At 47.6% G+C, this 12,481-nt stretch overlaps 1 protein-coding gene across 7 annotated transcripts; it reads right to left on the bottom strand.

The window, feature by feature from the left end:
- Positions 1–815: 815 nt before the first annotated feature.
- LOC132370456 (putative UPF0607 protein ENSP00000383783) lies at positions 816–11,899 on the bottom strand. 7 transcript variants are annotated; one of them, XM_059930492.1, is made up of 5 exons: positions 11,597–11,897; positions 10,703–10,788; positions 7,257–7,548; positions 3,625–5,142; positions 816–2,955 (listed from the first exon to the last, which is right to left on the bottom strand). In XM_059930492.1, the coding sequence occupies exons 4-5, from the start codon at positions 4,394–4,396 to the stop codon at positions 2,570–2,572; spliced, it is 1,158 nt and encodes a 385-aa protein (XP_059786475.1). In that variant the 5' UTR covers positions 4,397–5,142; positions 7,257–7,548; positions 10,703–10,788; positions 11,597–11,897; the 3' UTR covers positions 816–2,569. The 7 variants fall into 7 exon arrangements, with proteins under 7 accessions (XP_059786475.1, XP_059786471.1, XP_059786472.1 ...); XM_059930488.1 differs by adding an exon at positions 9,149–9,250 and having other exon boundaries at positions 2,873–5,142; positions 11,597–11,898; XM_059930489.1 differs by having other exon boundaries at positions 2,873–5,142; positions 7,257–7,318; positions 11,597–11,899.
- Between the last annotated feature and the right edge of the window lie 582 nt (positions 11,900–12,481).

The following is a 12,481-nucleotide window of genomic DNA, read 5'->3' as shown; positions in this document are numbered from 1 at the left end:
ACAATCTCACCTCACCATATACTGCTTAATCTCCATAGCATTTATTACTGGCGAACCTACCAGATCATGTACATGGGTTTCTGTTCTCCCCTCCAACTGGAAGATAGGCTGCACAGACTCAGGAATTTTGCCATTATTAAGCCTAGTGGAGGCCCAGCAGAACTCTAGGGTCAGCCAGAACTGGGCACAATTATAACTCTCGTGAGTTGATACTTTAGTGGGTTAGCTCAGAGCCAAGCCAGTTATTAAAGAGGATCTTTCCTGCTATTTTAAGCAGCATGGTACATTTGAGGTCAACTTAAATTTTCAATAATTACAGAGCAGGTATGAACTCTTCCTTTGTTTCTCCAGACACTTGAACCTGGATGCCAAATCCATCCTCTCTGGGTGTAGTGGGAATGTATGAAGATGACTGGCCTAAGTATCAATTGAATAAAAAGATGCCCCAAAAGACATTTCAACATTTTCGAAAAGTACAATCATAAAGTGTGGTTCCTTATCACACATCAGGGATTACCTAGTCTCCAGTGTGGTCGGAATGGTGAGGGGACAGAGAGACATATAGAGAAGCCAGGGTGAGTCACCCCATCTCTCCCTCCTCTGGACCTTAGGTCCCTTCTGATTGTCACTCCTTACACTCAAAACAGATTTCAGGAGTCAGCACATGCAGCCATAATGTGTGCCTAATTCCACATCCCAGTCACTGGGACACAAAATTTTGGTGTCTTAAGTCTGACTCCCACATCACCACTCACATATGTCAGTTCTTCCTCTACAGCTGAGTCAGTGAGTAAAGACACATAAACAGAAGCAGATTAATATGAACAAGGTTTTATTGACATATATATAGTACATAAAGCTGGGAAAGAGAAGGGCCCATTGAGGCAAATGCATAGGGGGAGAGGAAGCATCTGAAAACAGCAGTGGGCATCCTGCCAGTTCCAAGTCTAGGGAAAACTGGCCAGGATCTTGGGTCCGCCAAGTTAACAGTCAACCCAGGGATGGCACAGTGGATGATACAGCCAGCTCTCTTCCACTCTCCTAACTGGAACTTCTCAAGTCTGGTGTAGTTCTGAAGTGGGCTCATATGCTCCTCACCCTCCAACACACACACATACACACACAATCTTGCACATACCTGAGGTGTGGTCCTCCGGCTTGCTGTAGGAAGAGAGGAGGTTAAGTTTCACTTAAAGGGGCTGAGCCACTTTCCAGTGAGGCAAAGTCCATTCATGGTTACACACAGTTTGCAGAATAAGATCTGCTCTTCATTTGTTGAGTTTCTTCATAGAAGAAAGGAATTAGCTGATGGCTCCTATGAAGCCCTGGGCAGGTTATGAGGCTGCCAGACTCCTGTGAGCACAGGCACAGCTGCCCTGACCAGGAGCCTCCAAACACAATGCTGGCTCATCTAAGTCAGAGGGGTGCCCTGACTTGGGGACCCCAGTGTTCTTCCTGAGAGTAGAGGCTCCTCTCTAAACATGGATGGTGCTATCCCCCATGGCACCACCTGGGTTTTGACCAGGGGTATCCCCAGGTGCTTTGTATGAATGTGGCACCAGAAGTGTATCCAGTCACAGCAGGTGTGGTGCTGTCCCCCATGCCCCCCCCTGTTCTCTGCCCAGATGGGTTCCAAGTCTGATGGCAGTTATTGACACAGGGCCTCCTAGCACCGGTGAGATGTTGTGCTCTCCATCCGCACCACCTGTGTATTGGCCAGGTGGGTCCCAGTTGTAAGCGGGAATAGCAGGTCCTCCAGTCATGGGCATGATGTTGTTCCCTCCTAGATGGCCATCACCTGGATTGTGGGCAGGTGGGCCCCTTGTGTTAGGAAATAAGGTAGAACTAGAAGTGTGCTGAAACCCACGGGTGGTAACCACACTTGCAACTCCAATAGATGTGGTGTGCTTTGTTGGAAGGTGGAAACTGACATGTCCCTTGACACAGATTTCTTCTCCTTGGTGATGGAACTTTTAAACGTAGATTTTCTACGTCCAGATGGGCCCTGTGTGCAGTGACGGCAAGTAGAAACACTAGGGCCTCCCATCGTGGGGATGGTGTTGTCCCCTGCCATCACCGTACCGCCTGTATTCCGCCCAGGTAGGCCCCAGGTATTTGGATTTAAGGTGGAATCAGGTATGCTCCCAAATGCTGAGATGGTGCCTGCCCCTCCTACTGCAGCAGCCTCGCCATGGTCAGGTAGATGGCAGGTTGTCTGGCCCAAAGTAGGAACAGAAGCGGTGCTGGGTGCCCCACTTAGTCCTGCCCCAAAGTTAAGTGGTCTGGATGCCTCTGAATGAGTGAGGCCTGGGGCTGACACACCAACTCCAAGGCTCCCCCCGGCCGAAGGGTCTTCAGGTCCCATGAACAGTGGGCCCGGTGTGGTATTGGCAAAGAGCGAGCTACTGTCCGCAGTACTGGGCATCCTGGTGGCAAGTCCAAAGCCAGTAGCAATGGACACAGCCCTAGGGAGAATGCCTGGGTTGTCACCAAAGGCCAGCTGCGTGTTGCTGGTAGTGGCGAATAGGGAAGCTGGCAAAGCTGACTGCATGATGCTGACTCGCGGTGGCTAGGCTTCAGGAGCGACTAGGACTTTATCTTGCACTGAGGCTGCAGGGTTCCCCAATAGAAAATAATCGTTAGGCCTCTGCCCATCATTGGCCCCCAATGTGGCCTGAGACGGGAGACCTGGGTCCAAGCAAGCTTGAAGTGTTGGTCTATCTGTTGGCCGGTGTTGCAGGTAAATGAGTCGAGGCATGGGCTGAGGCATTGCTACCACTGGTTGGTGTGTTCCCAGAACTAGGAACAGCCCTGTGAAATGGCTATTGGCTCTGCCTGGAGACAGGGGCAGAATGGAAAATGACAGCCTGGGAAGGAGGTGTGGTGTCCATAGGTTCGGTGTCAGAGGTGCTGCCTGCTGAAGCACTGATGATGGCTGAAGCCATAAATGCGGGTCTGGGGAAAACAGGAGCCGAAGCTGTAAATGGGGGTCTGGGAAAAACAGGACCTGAAGCCATAAATGGGGGGTTGGAGAAAACAGGAGCTGAAGCTGTAAATGGGCGGCTGGAGAAAACAGGAGCACCAGGGAGAGAGGCCCTCTGCTGCCCATCAGAGTTCCCAAATATGGGCTGAGGGTTGGTTTGGGGGCCAAAGGGATGGTTAAAAATTGGGGTGGTGCAGGGGACCATCGGCACAGGTGGGGTGATGGACACTGGTACCCCTACAGGGTGCCTCTGCTCCACCCTGAAACCTGGGGGAGACCTAAAAATGACAGCTTGGGAAGGGGCAGTAGTGTCCATGTAGACATCAGGATGTACAGTAGGCTGCAAGTCAAACTTCCAGATGCCGTGACCATGCTGGTGGAAGGGATTGCCATAGAAGTCATGGGCTGCTCAGTTAAAATAGAGGGATTGATGGTAGGGATTGGAAGAGGGGTAGGTAAGTATAAAGGAGTGGTAGAATCTACACAAATGGGTGTTGGGGGTTCCTTTTCTTGGGACGGTGGCTGGACCTTCCTTATATTCTTCAGGATCTTGTTCCACTGACACTCAGTATTATTCTCCAAGGTGCCTGGGTTTTTGGCAAGAGCCAAGCACGGAAGCTTAGGAGGAGGGGGCAGCTCACCTCGATCCCATGTCAGTGCCTCAATCCCCGATGGGGGCGACCTCAGCCCTGGCAGCGGCAGAAAAAGCGGCAGGGGAATCTTCTGCTTGCAAGGCCTACTGCTGGTAGATAGCAGGGAAGAGGAACTTCTTGATGGGATGTGTGAAGACTTTTCACGCTGCAGCTCCTTCCCAGACATCAGTGAGCCTGGTGATATGGGCTGGTGGTCTTCACCCAGCACTTCTTTTGTTGGCCTCTCCAGCAGCAGGGAGCAGCATGCGGTTGGGGCAGAGAACACCATGGCATGGGATGGGACCTTCACCTCCCTCTCCTTTGGGGAAGGAAGTGGGAGGTGACTGGATGGTATCGGCTTCCTAACCTTGACTACCTGCTCAGCTGGTGAATGCAGGAGGGTAAATTTGTGCCCCAGTGGAGGACTCTTGATGGCTCTCAAGTGGCCGACCATGATCGAATTATGAGCAGACAGCACGGGCTTCTTTGGCGAGTCCCTCCAGCTCACCAAAGGAAGCATCCCCAGCCGGGAGTACCTGGCCTGCTGGATGGGATACTGCATTTTTAGCGCGATGTGAAAGCCAGGCAATAAAGGCACTCGATTCCGGTGGGACAGCCTGCGACTAGGGCAGAAGGCAGGTGTTGGAGCAGCAGGGTGGTTCCGGTCAGATGTGGCAGCCTCCCAGGAGGGCAAAACCAGCGGGTGACAGCCCACTGGGGCCCCACGGCGGGGCTGGCAGCGGCAGCACCAGGTACGACATTTACAGCGTAAATTGCCCATGTAGGACCGGTTGTGTCCTCTGCACTAGCAGGTGGATTCTTAACCACTGCGGATGTGGACCATTTTTAAAGTCTTTATTGAATTTGTTACAATATTGCTTCTATCTTATGTTTTGTTTTGTTGGTCCAAAGGTACGTGGGATCTTAGCTCCCCGACGAGGGATCGAACCTGCACCCCCTGCATTGGAAGGCAAAGTCTTAACCACTGGACCACCAGGGAAGTCCCGATTTGGCCAATTTTGATAGCCCTCTGTTTCATCATGAGTTGTCTCTGGATATTTTACAGTATTTCATCCTACATTAGAAAATACATTTTTGATACAATTTCTTTTTTTTAATTTATTTTATTTTATGGACTAGCACCAGATAGAGGCAGCCTCTATTGTTGTTATTATTATTATTTTTGTTTTCTTTTTTGACCATGCCGTGAGGCATGTGGGGCTTAGTTCCCTGACCAGGGATTGAACCCGTGCCCCCAGCATTGGGAGGCCAGAGTCTTAACCACTGGACCGCCAGGGAAGTTCCCTGATACACTTTCTAATTAAATAATTTGTATTTGAAGCTCCCAATGGCAGAAATCTGCAAATAGCTGTAACGACTGCAGACATGCCTATAACTAGCTCCATCCATTTTGTTTGATTCTGTTGATCTTGAGACAAAAGCATGGTCATGATGTTATATCTCAGTATAGTACCTCCAGATGCCATCAGGTGATCAATGGAGGCCCTGCTTCTGGAGGGCATTTACCTGCCAAGGAAGAAACATAGGTTGGCCTCTACGTCCTGGAGATCCCATTTCCGTTTTCACCAAAAGCATTTCATGGAACCCTTGGGCCACTGCATACACAGCATTATAGACGAAATAGCTGGTGACAGACATGGTCATCATGTCAATATTTACTGGCATAAACTCTAAGGAAGAACTAGGTGGGCAGTCTCTGAGTTTTCCGCAATGAGATCCAGCAAGTGAACAATCAAATATGTCAAACCAGAATCTACTGAAGTAAAAGTCTTCTTGGGTATTTGAAGGGGTTAACTCTCCTGAGAAAGTTTTGAAAACCAGGGATTTCCCTCTTCTGTTGTGAAAATGAGAGGCTCCCACGGAAAGAGTGAAGCATGCAGTCTGTCTCGTACGTAACAATGTCCCACTTTGCTGCCATGATCCACACATTCCCTGAGGTTAAATAAAATTCTCCTGTCATGCCTAGGGTCATAAGGCTCCTTGTATCACCACACATTATATGCACATTTGCAGCTGAGACTCTGATTCTGGACATGAAAGTCACATCACTCAGTCCATACATTTTCTTAGTAGCAGGGAGATTTTCTGTAAAGGCCACAGAGATACCTTTCTTTACCATCTCTGCTTTCAGATACCAGAGGAACTGCTCGCCTTTCAAATCATCAGATACAAATAGCGCCACCCAGGTCCAGCCAAAATGCAGCAATAACCAGATCATTCCTTGAGCCAGGGAGCTGTCTGTGGTGGCTATCTGATAGAGTGATGGGAACTGGTCTTTATCACTCAAGATGGGATCAAAAGGACCATACGTGACCTGAATAAGAAAAAAAATAGCCTGATTCTGAGTTAGGTGGGATATGGGGTTGTTTTCCTTAGTGGGTAGGTGAGAAAATTCCCAGCTTGAGCAGACAAGTGACCAGAATATAGGGTGAATAGAAAGACTGCTGTAGAGATGATCAGTTTTCTCACTATGGGCCCATGAATACCATGTTTTCAAGCCCCATTGCTGTCAGGGTAAGACATCAGACAAGTTTTGATCAATAAACTACTCCCAGAGCAAAGCATGACACAAACGTGAAAGGACCACTTGTGCTATGCCTCCCTTGCATTGAGAATTGAGGAAGGCATGAACTTCAGATGATGCATCCTCAAGATGGTAGAGTCTCCATCACCCTTGCCCCATGTAACTGAGGGAGAAGGGTCCTTTCTCCCCCAGAGACCAATGTTGGATGAAAACTCTAGGAGAGAAATAAATTCTTACTGTATTAATTTTTTGATACTTTGGACTTACTGTATTACCACTGCTCAACTAATGTGTTTTTTCCTTTTTTAACATCTTTATTGGAGTAAAATTGCTTTACAATGGTGTGTTAGTTTCTGCTTTACAACAAAATGAATCGGCTATACATATTGAAGACTTCAATCACCTACCCTCTCTGATTTTCTAAAAAATAATTCTTCCAGGATAGAATTCTCCTAAGCTAATGTTGCCTTGTTTGGTAGTAATGTCTCCTCCTGAATGCCGATTGCCTCAGATTGGGTCACTGGGAAGAGTCACTGAGGTGGACAGTTGGGTGTAGAAAGCTTATTAGGAGTGCTCCCAAGATGCACCTGTGTGGATGTGAGTAGGCTGGATTGGGCAGAAGGAGAGGAAAAATTCAATATAGTTATAACTGAGTCTCAGCTCCTTCAGTGTCGTCCCAAATTGAGACCACATATCCAGGCCTTTGCATCCCCGTATCTGCCATTCATTGGTCTCTAGCTGTCCCCTCAGATAGGTGTAATCTGGGATGGGGCAGTTCCCCTGGCTGTGGATATTTCCTAAGAAGCACACAGCTGTCAGATGTCAACAGTCAATATTCCCAGCAGCTGGGGAATGGAAACAATGGCCCTAGGCAGGAATCTGGATTGAGGTTCACAGCATCCCCTGCACTACCCCTGTCCCTCTTCCTCCTCCTGTCACAGTTCATCATTTCACAACCCGAGGATTTCCCTGGGCTATATTTTAAACTTTCATGGGATACGTAAACATAGGTTCTACATTTCCTTTTGATCAGATGAGGGAAAATGGCACTGATGAAAATCCAGACTTTTCTTCTCAGAATTAAAAACCCACTCACCTGTGGGCTTCTGTAGAGCTCCAGAACTGTTCCAATCTCGGCTGAAAATGCCAGCGCGGTTCCTGTAACAATGGCCACAGATTTTCTCTGTCCCTGGCAGTTGTAGTTAGGGAGAGTCTGATTTCCTCCAGAGAGTCAAAACAGGGCACTTTCCAAGGTCCTTTGGTCACTGGGAAAGGCATTGTAGAGGTTGAAACCCAAGGACAGATTGGGGAGCAGATGGGAGTCCTTATTGATTTCCTCAATGGCAAAAAGAAATACCAGGATATATTGGTAGTTCTTCCAAAGCCACCTAAACAGAGGGCACAGCATTAGGGAGAATGGCCCAGTCATGTCATTTACGGGCAACTGTCCCTGATGTACTACTCAGATACACAAAATTATTGCCATAAAATGTTTTATTCCATATTTTGGCTAAATGATAGAGAAAGAGACAAAAAGGGAAGGACACTTGAGATGAAACAGCTAGAAGGGACACACACTGGGCAGGCAGATGTCCTCCCACATAGGAGAGAAAACAAAGCTGAAATTCCATCACAAAGATCAGCAGCCCTGCTATCACCTTTCTCCGCGGCAAGGGCACCTGTTGACATGCCCAGAGTTAACCACAAACGTAACTGCTAAGGACAGAGACGCCCCATGGAAACAAACTGTATGTTGCCTAACCCTCTTCTGAGGACATGGGCATGGTGGTAAATTTAATGCTTTGGAAGCATAGTCTCCCTTGCAAAGTACGCACAGAGCATTAACGCAGTTTCTGCATTTTACTGGAGAAGTTAGTAATCAGGGTAAGAGAAAAGGGCATTAAGTCCCTCTGAAAGATGATCTCCTTTTGTTTTTTGACTTTCCAGACCTTGGATCAGAATGCCTCATGGCCCATAGGACATAATTACTGATATTTACTGGGATATGTTCAGTTCAAGGTAGTAGATCTCAAACACCCATGGGGTCTCCAGGAGGCTCATGTCACAAAGCCCTTGTTGGCACAGGCCACCCAGACTGAGCCCCTGGCTCCTGACGCTGACTTCAGGCCAAGAACCTCAACATCATTAATCATCAGGGAAATGCAAATCAAAACTGCAATGAGATATCACCTCCCTCCTGTTAGAATGACTACTATGCAAAAGACAAGAAATAAGTGCTGGTAAGGATGTGGAGAAAAGAGAACCACTGTGCACTGTTAGAAATATAAGCCAGTGCAACCACTCTGGAAAACAGCATGGAGGTTCCTCAAAATTTTTAAATAGACCTACTGTATGATCCAGCCATTCTACTTCTGGGTATTTATCAGAAGAAAATGAAAACACTATTCAAAAAGATCTATCTATCTATCTATCTACCTATCTCCATGTTCACTGCAGCATTATTTACAATAGCAAGATATGGAAACAACCTAAGGATCCATCAGTGAAGGAATGGATACAGAAACTGTGGTATATATAGAGTGGAATATTTTTCAGCCATAAAAAAGAAGGAAATCTTGTCATCTGCCACACATGGATGGACCCCGAGGGCATGATGCTAAATGAAATAAATCAGAGAAAGACAAATGCCATATGATCTCTCTTATATGCACAAGCTAAAGAACAACAACAACAACAACAAGCTCACAGAGATCAAGAAGAGACGGGTGGCTGCAGGAGGTGGGGGATGGGGTAGGAGAAATGAGTGAACTGGGTTTTTAATTTTAAATTGAATGAATTTTTTTTTAAAAAAGAAAGAAAGAAATGTTCTATACTGCTCTGTCCAACATGGTAGCTACTAATCACATGTGGCTCCTTGAAATGTGGCTTGTAGGACTGAGAAAATGAATTTTTAGTAGCATTTCCAACTCTACAGCCATCATCCAGGCTTAGGGAATAATCATCTCACTCCCTGAGCCTCCCTAACACCTTGCCGCTGAAGTCTTCATTCGTAATCCTGAAGTCCGTTTTAATCCACGTGCACGGTCCAATCATTCTGCTGCTCACACCTCTTCGGTGTCTTCCCCCTGTCTTAGAACAGTGTCCACAATAATGCCTGGCCTGACCCTGCCCGCTCACCATTTCAGTCTGGCTCGTGCCCCTCAACCCTCGACCGGCTTACCTCAGCCATCCCGTCTTCTCGGGCCATGAAGCACACCAGGCTCTCTGCCTCACGGGCCGTCCACATGCAGCTCCCTCTGCCTGCACTGCTCTGTTGAACCCCATGCCTAGCTAAATCCACTCCCAACTTTAGCTCTTTTATAAATATCAGTTCTTCTCAGGAGGGCTTCCCTGTTAACCTCAGGTTGAGTTCTCCTGTGCCAACCTCCCCCATCGCTCTTGTCATTAATTGTTTAAAATCCAAATTCCCTATTAGAATATAAATCTCACAGAGGCAGGACAAAGTCTGTTTGGCTCTCCAGGGTCCCTATACATCTGGTCCTAGGCCTGATTCATGGAGAGGACGAGCCATCCTGGTTTACCTAGAGTCCTAATCCTAATCTGAACCCAAAATATCCCGTGTCCTGGCAAACCGCTCAGTCCTGAATAAAAGAGGATGGTTGGTCACCATAAATTGTGCACTTGAAGAATATCTATTGCATGACAAGCAAGCATTCCCCTTAAGAATGTTACAGGAAAGATAGAACAAAAAAGATGCGTGCACACACACACACACACACACACAATTGATAAAACCCAACAATATAAAATTACTCAAAATGATTCTCTGTAATATGAATCACCAGACTGTTATTTCATAAAAGTTTAGAGAAACAAAGGTAATTCTTATTAGAAGGCAAGTTGTAGAGTACAATCTTTGGAAACTACTGCCCTACACTTCAATCTACAAGTTGTTGCTTAGTATTCCTCCAAGTGATTTTCAATATCATGAAGAAAAAATAAAACAAACAAAAAACAAAACAAGAAACAAAACAAAACAGAAAACACTTGTAAACAGAAAATACATCTGGTTGCTGGTCAATACAATTTTAAATTTCTGTTGCCAATATGAAGAAGTTCAAATTATTTTTCCCTCATGTACCCCTGTATTTTGAACCTTAGTGGAAGATTTATAGGGTTTTAGAAGTCAAACTGAACTGGGCCTGAGGAAGGTTGCTGAGTAATCCTGATATATACATAAAAAATTTATATATTTATACTTATATATAAAAACCTAAAATTTTTAGTATTATGGAATGCAAGTAAATCTATATTTCTGTCACTTATTTATAGTTATTTACATGTTTGTTTAATGTGTATTTATTTGCACATAACTGTATTTACTTATTTACACTCACATCACCACACACCTTACTATCTTTCCCTTGAATATAATCCATCAAAGATAAATCTTTTTTTTTTAAGATGCCCTCACTCTTAGTGGCTCCTTGTGTTTACACCTGAGCACAGGGAAGGCCTAGTAGCAGTTCTGCCAGCTGAGACTGCTGATACCTGTTGTTACAAGCTCCACATGGTGCTCACCTGGTCACAGAAATCCACGGGTCAGTGAGGACAGGTGAAACTTGAGGCTGGTTTCAACTCACACTTGAACTCCAGAGATAACTTGTCTGTAGGAAAAAAAAGAAGGGTACAAAGATTTCTTTTGAGGTCTTTTATAGGGCGTAATAGCTGCTGGATGGAAAGACCACACCACTCGCTTTACTTTTTTGTAGTTACTGTACTGATTTAACGTGTAATTGTTGGCTATGGCTGGATTTTCCTGACTCCTATCCAGCCATCTGCTCTCCAAGTGGGAGAAAGAGGCTTCATGCGGTGTACATTCATTCACCTTGCGGAACTCATCTGGCTGGAGAGTGATTTTTTTGTGACTCCAGACGCTTTTAATACGACTTGTCACTCAGGGGCGCTACAAGTAACTCAGCTAACTTCTAAGTTCATCCAGGGCTTTGAAGCCTGTAAGACCCTAGAGCAGGGTTTCCAAACCCGGGCACTACTGATAATGCTTCGTCACGGGCGCTGTTCAGGGCGGTGTAGGCCGTCCAGCAGCATCCGCTGCCCCCACACACTAGATGCCAGCAGCAGCCCCTCCCCTTTGTAACAACCAAAACAATGCCTCCGCACGTGACTAAAAGTCCCCTGGGGGCAAAGTCACACCGGGGAAAGGATGGGGAGAGGGGGAACTCTGAGGAGGGGACGGCGGCGCCCAGAGCTAGGAGGAAACGGAGGCTCCGGGCCAACCAGTGGGGTGAGCCTGTGGCCCCAGGGCTGGAAACGCGGCTCGTGGGAAAGGCGGAGGAATGCCGGAGCCTAGGACGGGGGTGCCCCAGACCCATGCCCCTCCCTAGACTCCTACGGGAGCCCCGGGACTGTCCGCCGCTCACAGAATCCTGACCCTGGCACTAAGGCTGAACGTACCACGTGAACCCAGCCCGCCGCGGAGAAAACTTCACACTGGAGGCAGTGAGCCACCCCGCGACTCCTTCCTCGGCACCCCCCCCCAGGCGCTTCCGCTTCCGTTTCCGGTCTCAGGCTGTAGCCAAGGGCTTCAGTTTCCGGTGCCTGGCCGCCCGCGGACAGCGGGACGTTGCGGGGCTATGGGTTAAGGTGCCAAGGGGGGCAGCAGGCGGGGCGGCGGCCTTGCACCCAAGCCTCCGACGAGGTGTTCTCGTTTGCTTAGTGAGTGCAAGGCTGACCCGTGGCCTGGGTCAGCGCCAGGGACTGAGACCCACTCTAGGGGTGGGGCTGTGGGCAGGTACCAGCTTGTGGGCGGAACCAAGCCCGGAGGGCAGGGTTGTGAGCGGACACCCTTTCCTTGACTGGACTGGGGGCGGGGCTGTGGCTGGGGACTGGATCTGGGGGGCGGTGCTGGAATCTCAGCCTGAAGGTGGGCAGAGACTAGGCCCAGGGACGGGGCGAAGGCGGGGGTGGGGCTTGGGTAGGCGGGCCGGAGAGTGGGAGAGAATCAGCTCCAGGGAAGTGGATGAAGGCGGGGCTTTCCGTGGATTCCCCAGGCTGTACAGGTAGCCTCACACAGCCCAATAAAACGATATGCTCATATTTTGGATTTTTTTTGTTTGTTTGTTTTTACTGATGTTCTTAAATTTTTTTAAAAAAATTGGATCATATATTCACGTTTCTCTTTAACTTGCTGTCACAAGCCGGTAGATAGGGATCTAACGCTATTTTTTTACATTTTTTTTGTGGGGGAGGGGCCTAGGTCATAGATACACTTACAGGAAATCTTCAAACAGTGGTACAGTCGGTAAAATATTCTCACTCCCATACCGTCTCCTGGTCCTT

The sequence above is a fragment of the Balaenoptera ricei genome, chromosome 8 (assembly GCF_028023285.1).
Source record: "Balaenoptera ricei isolate mBalRic1 chromosome 8, mBalRic1.hap2, whole genome shotgun sequence".
Taxonomy (NCBI): Eukaryota; Metazoa; Chordata; class Mammalia; order Artiodactyla; family Balaenopteridae; genus Balaenoptera; species Balaenoptera ricei.
Note: the sequence above shows the minus strand (reverse complement) of the source record. Positions and strands in the feature narration are given on the sequence as shown.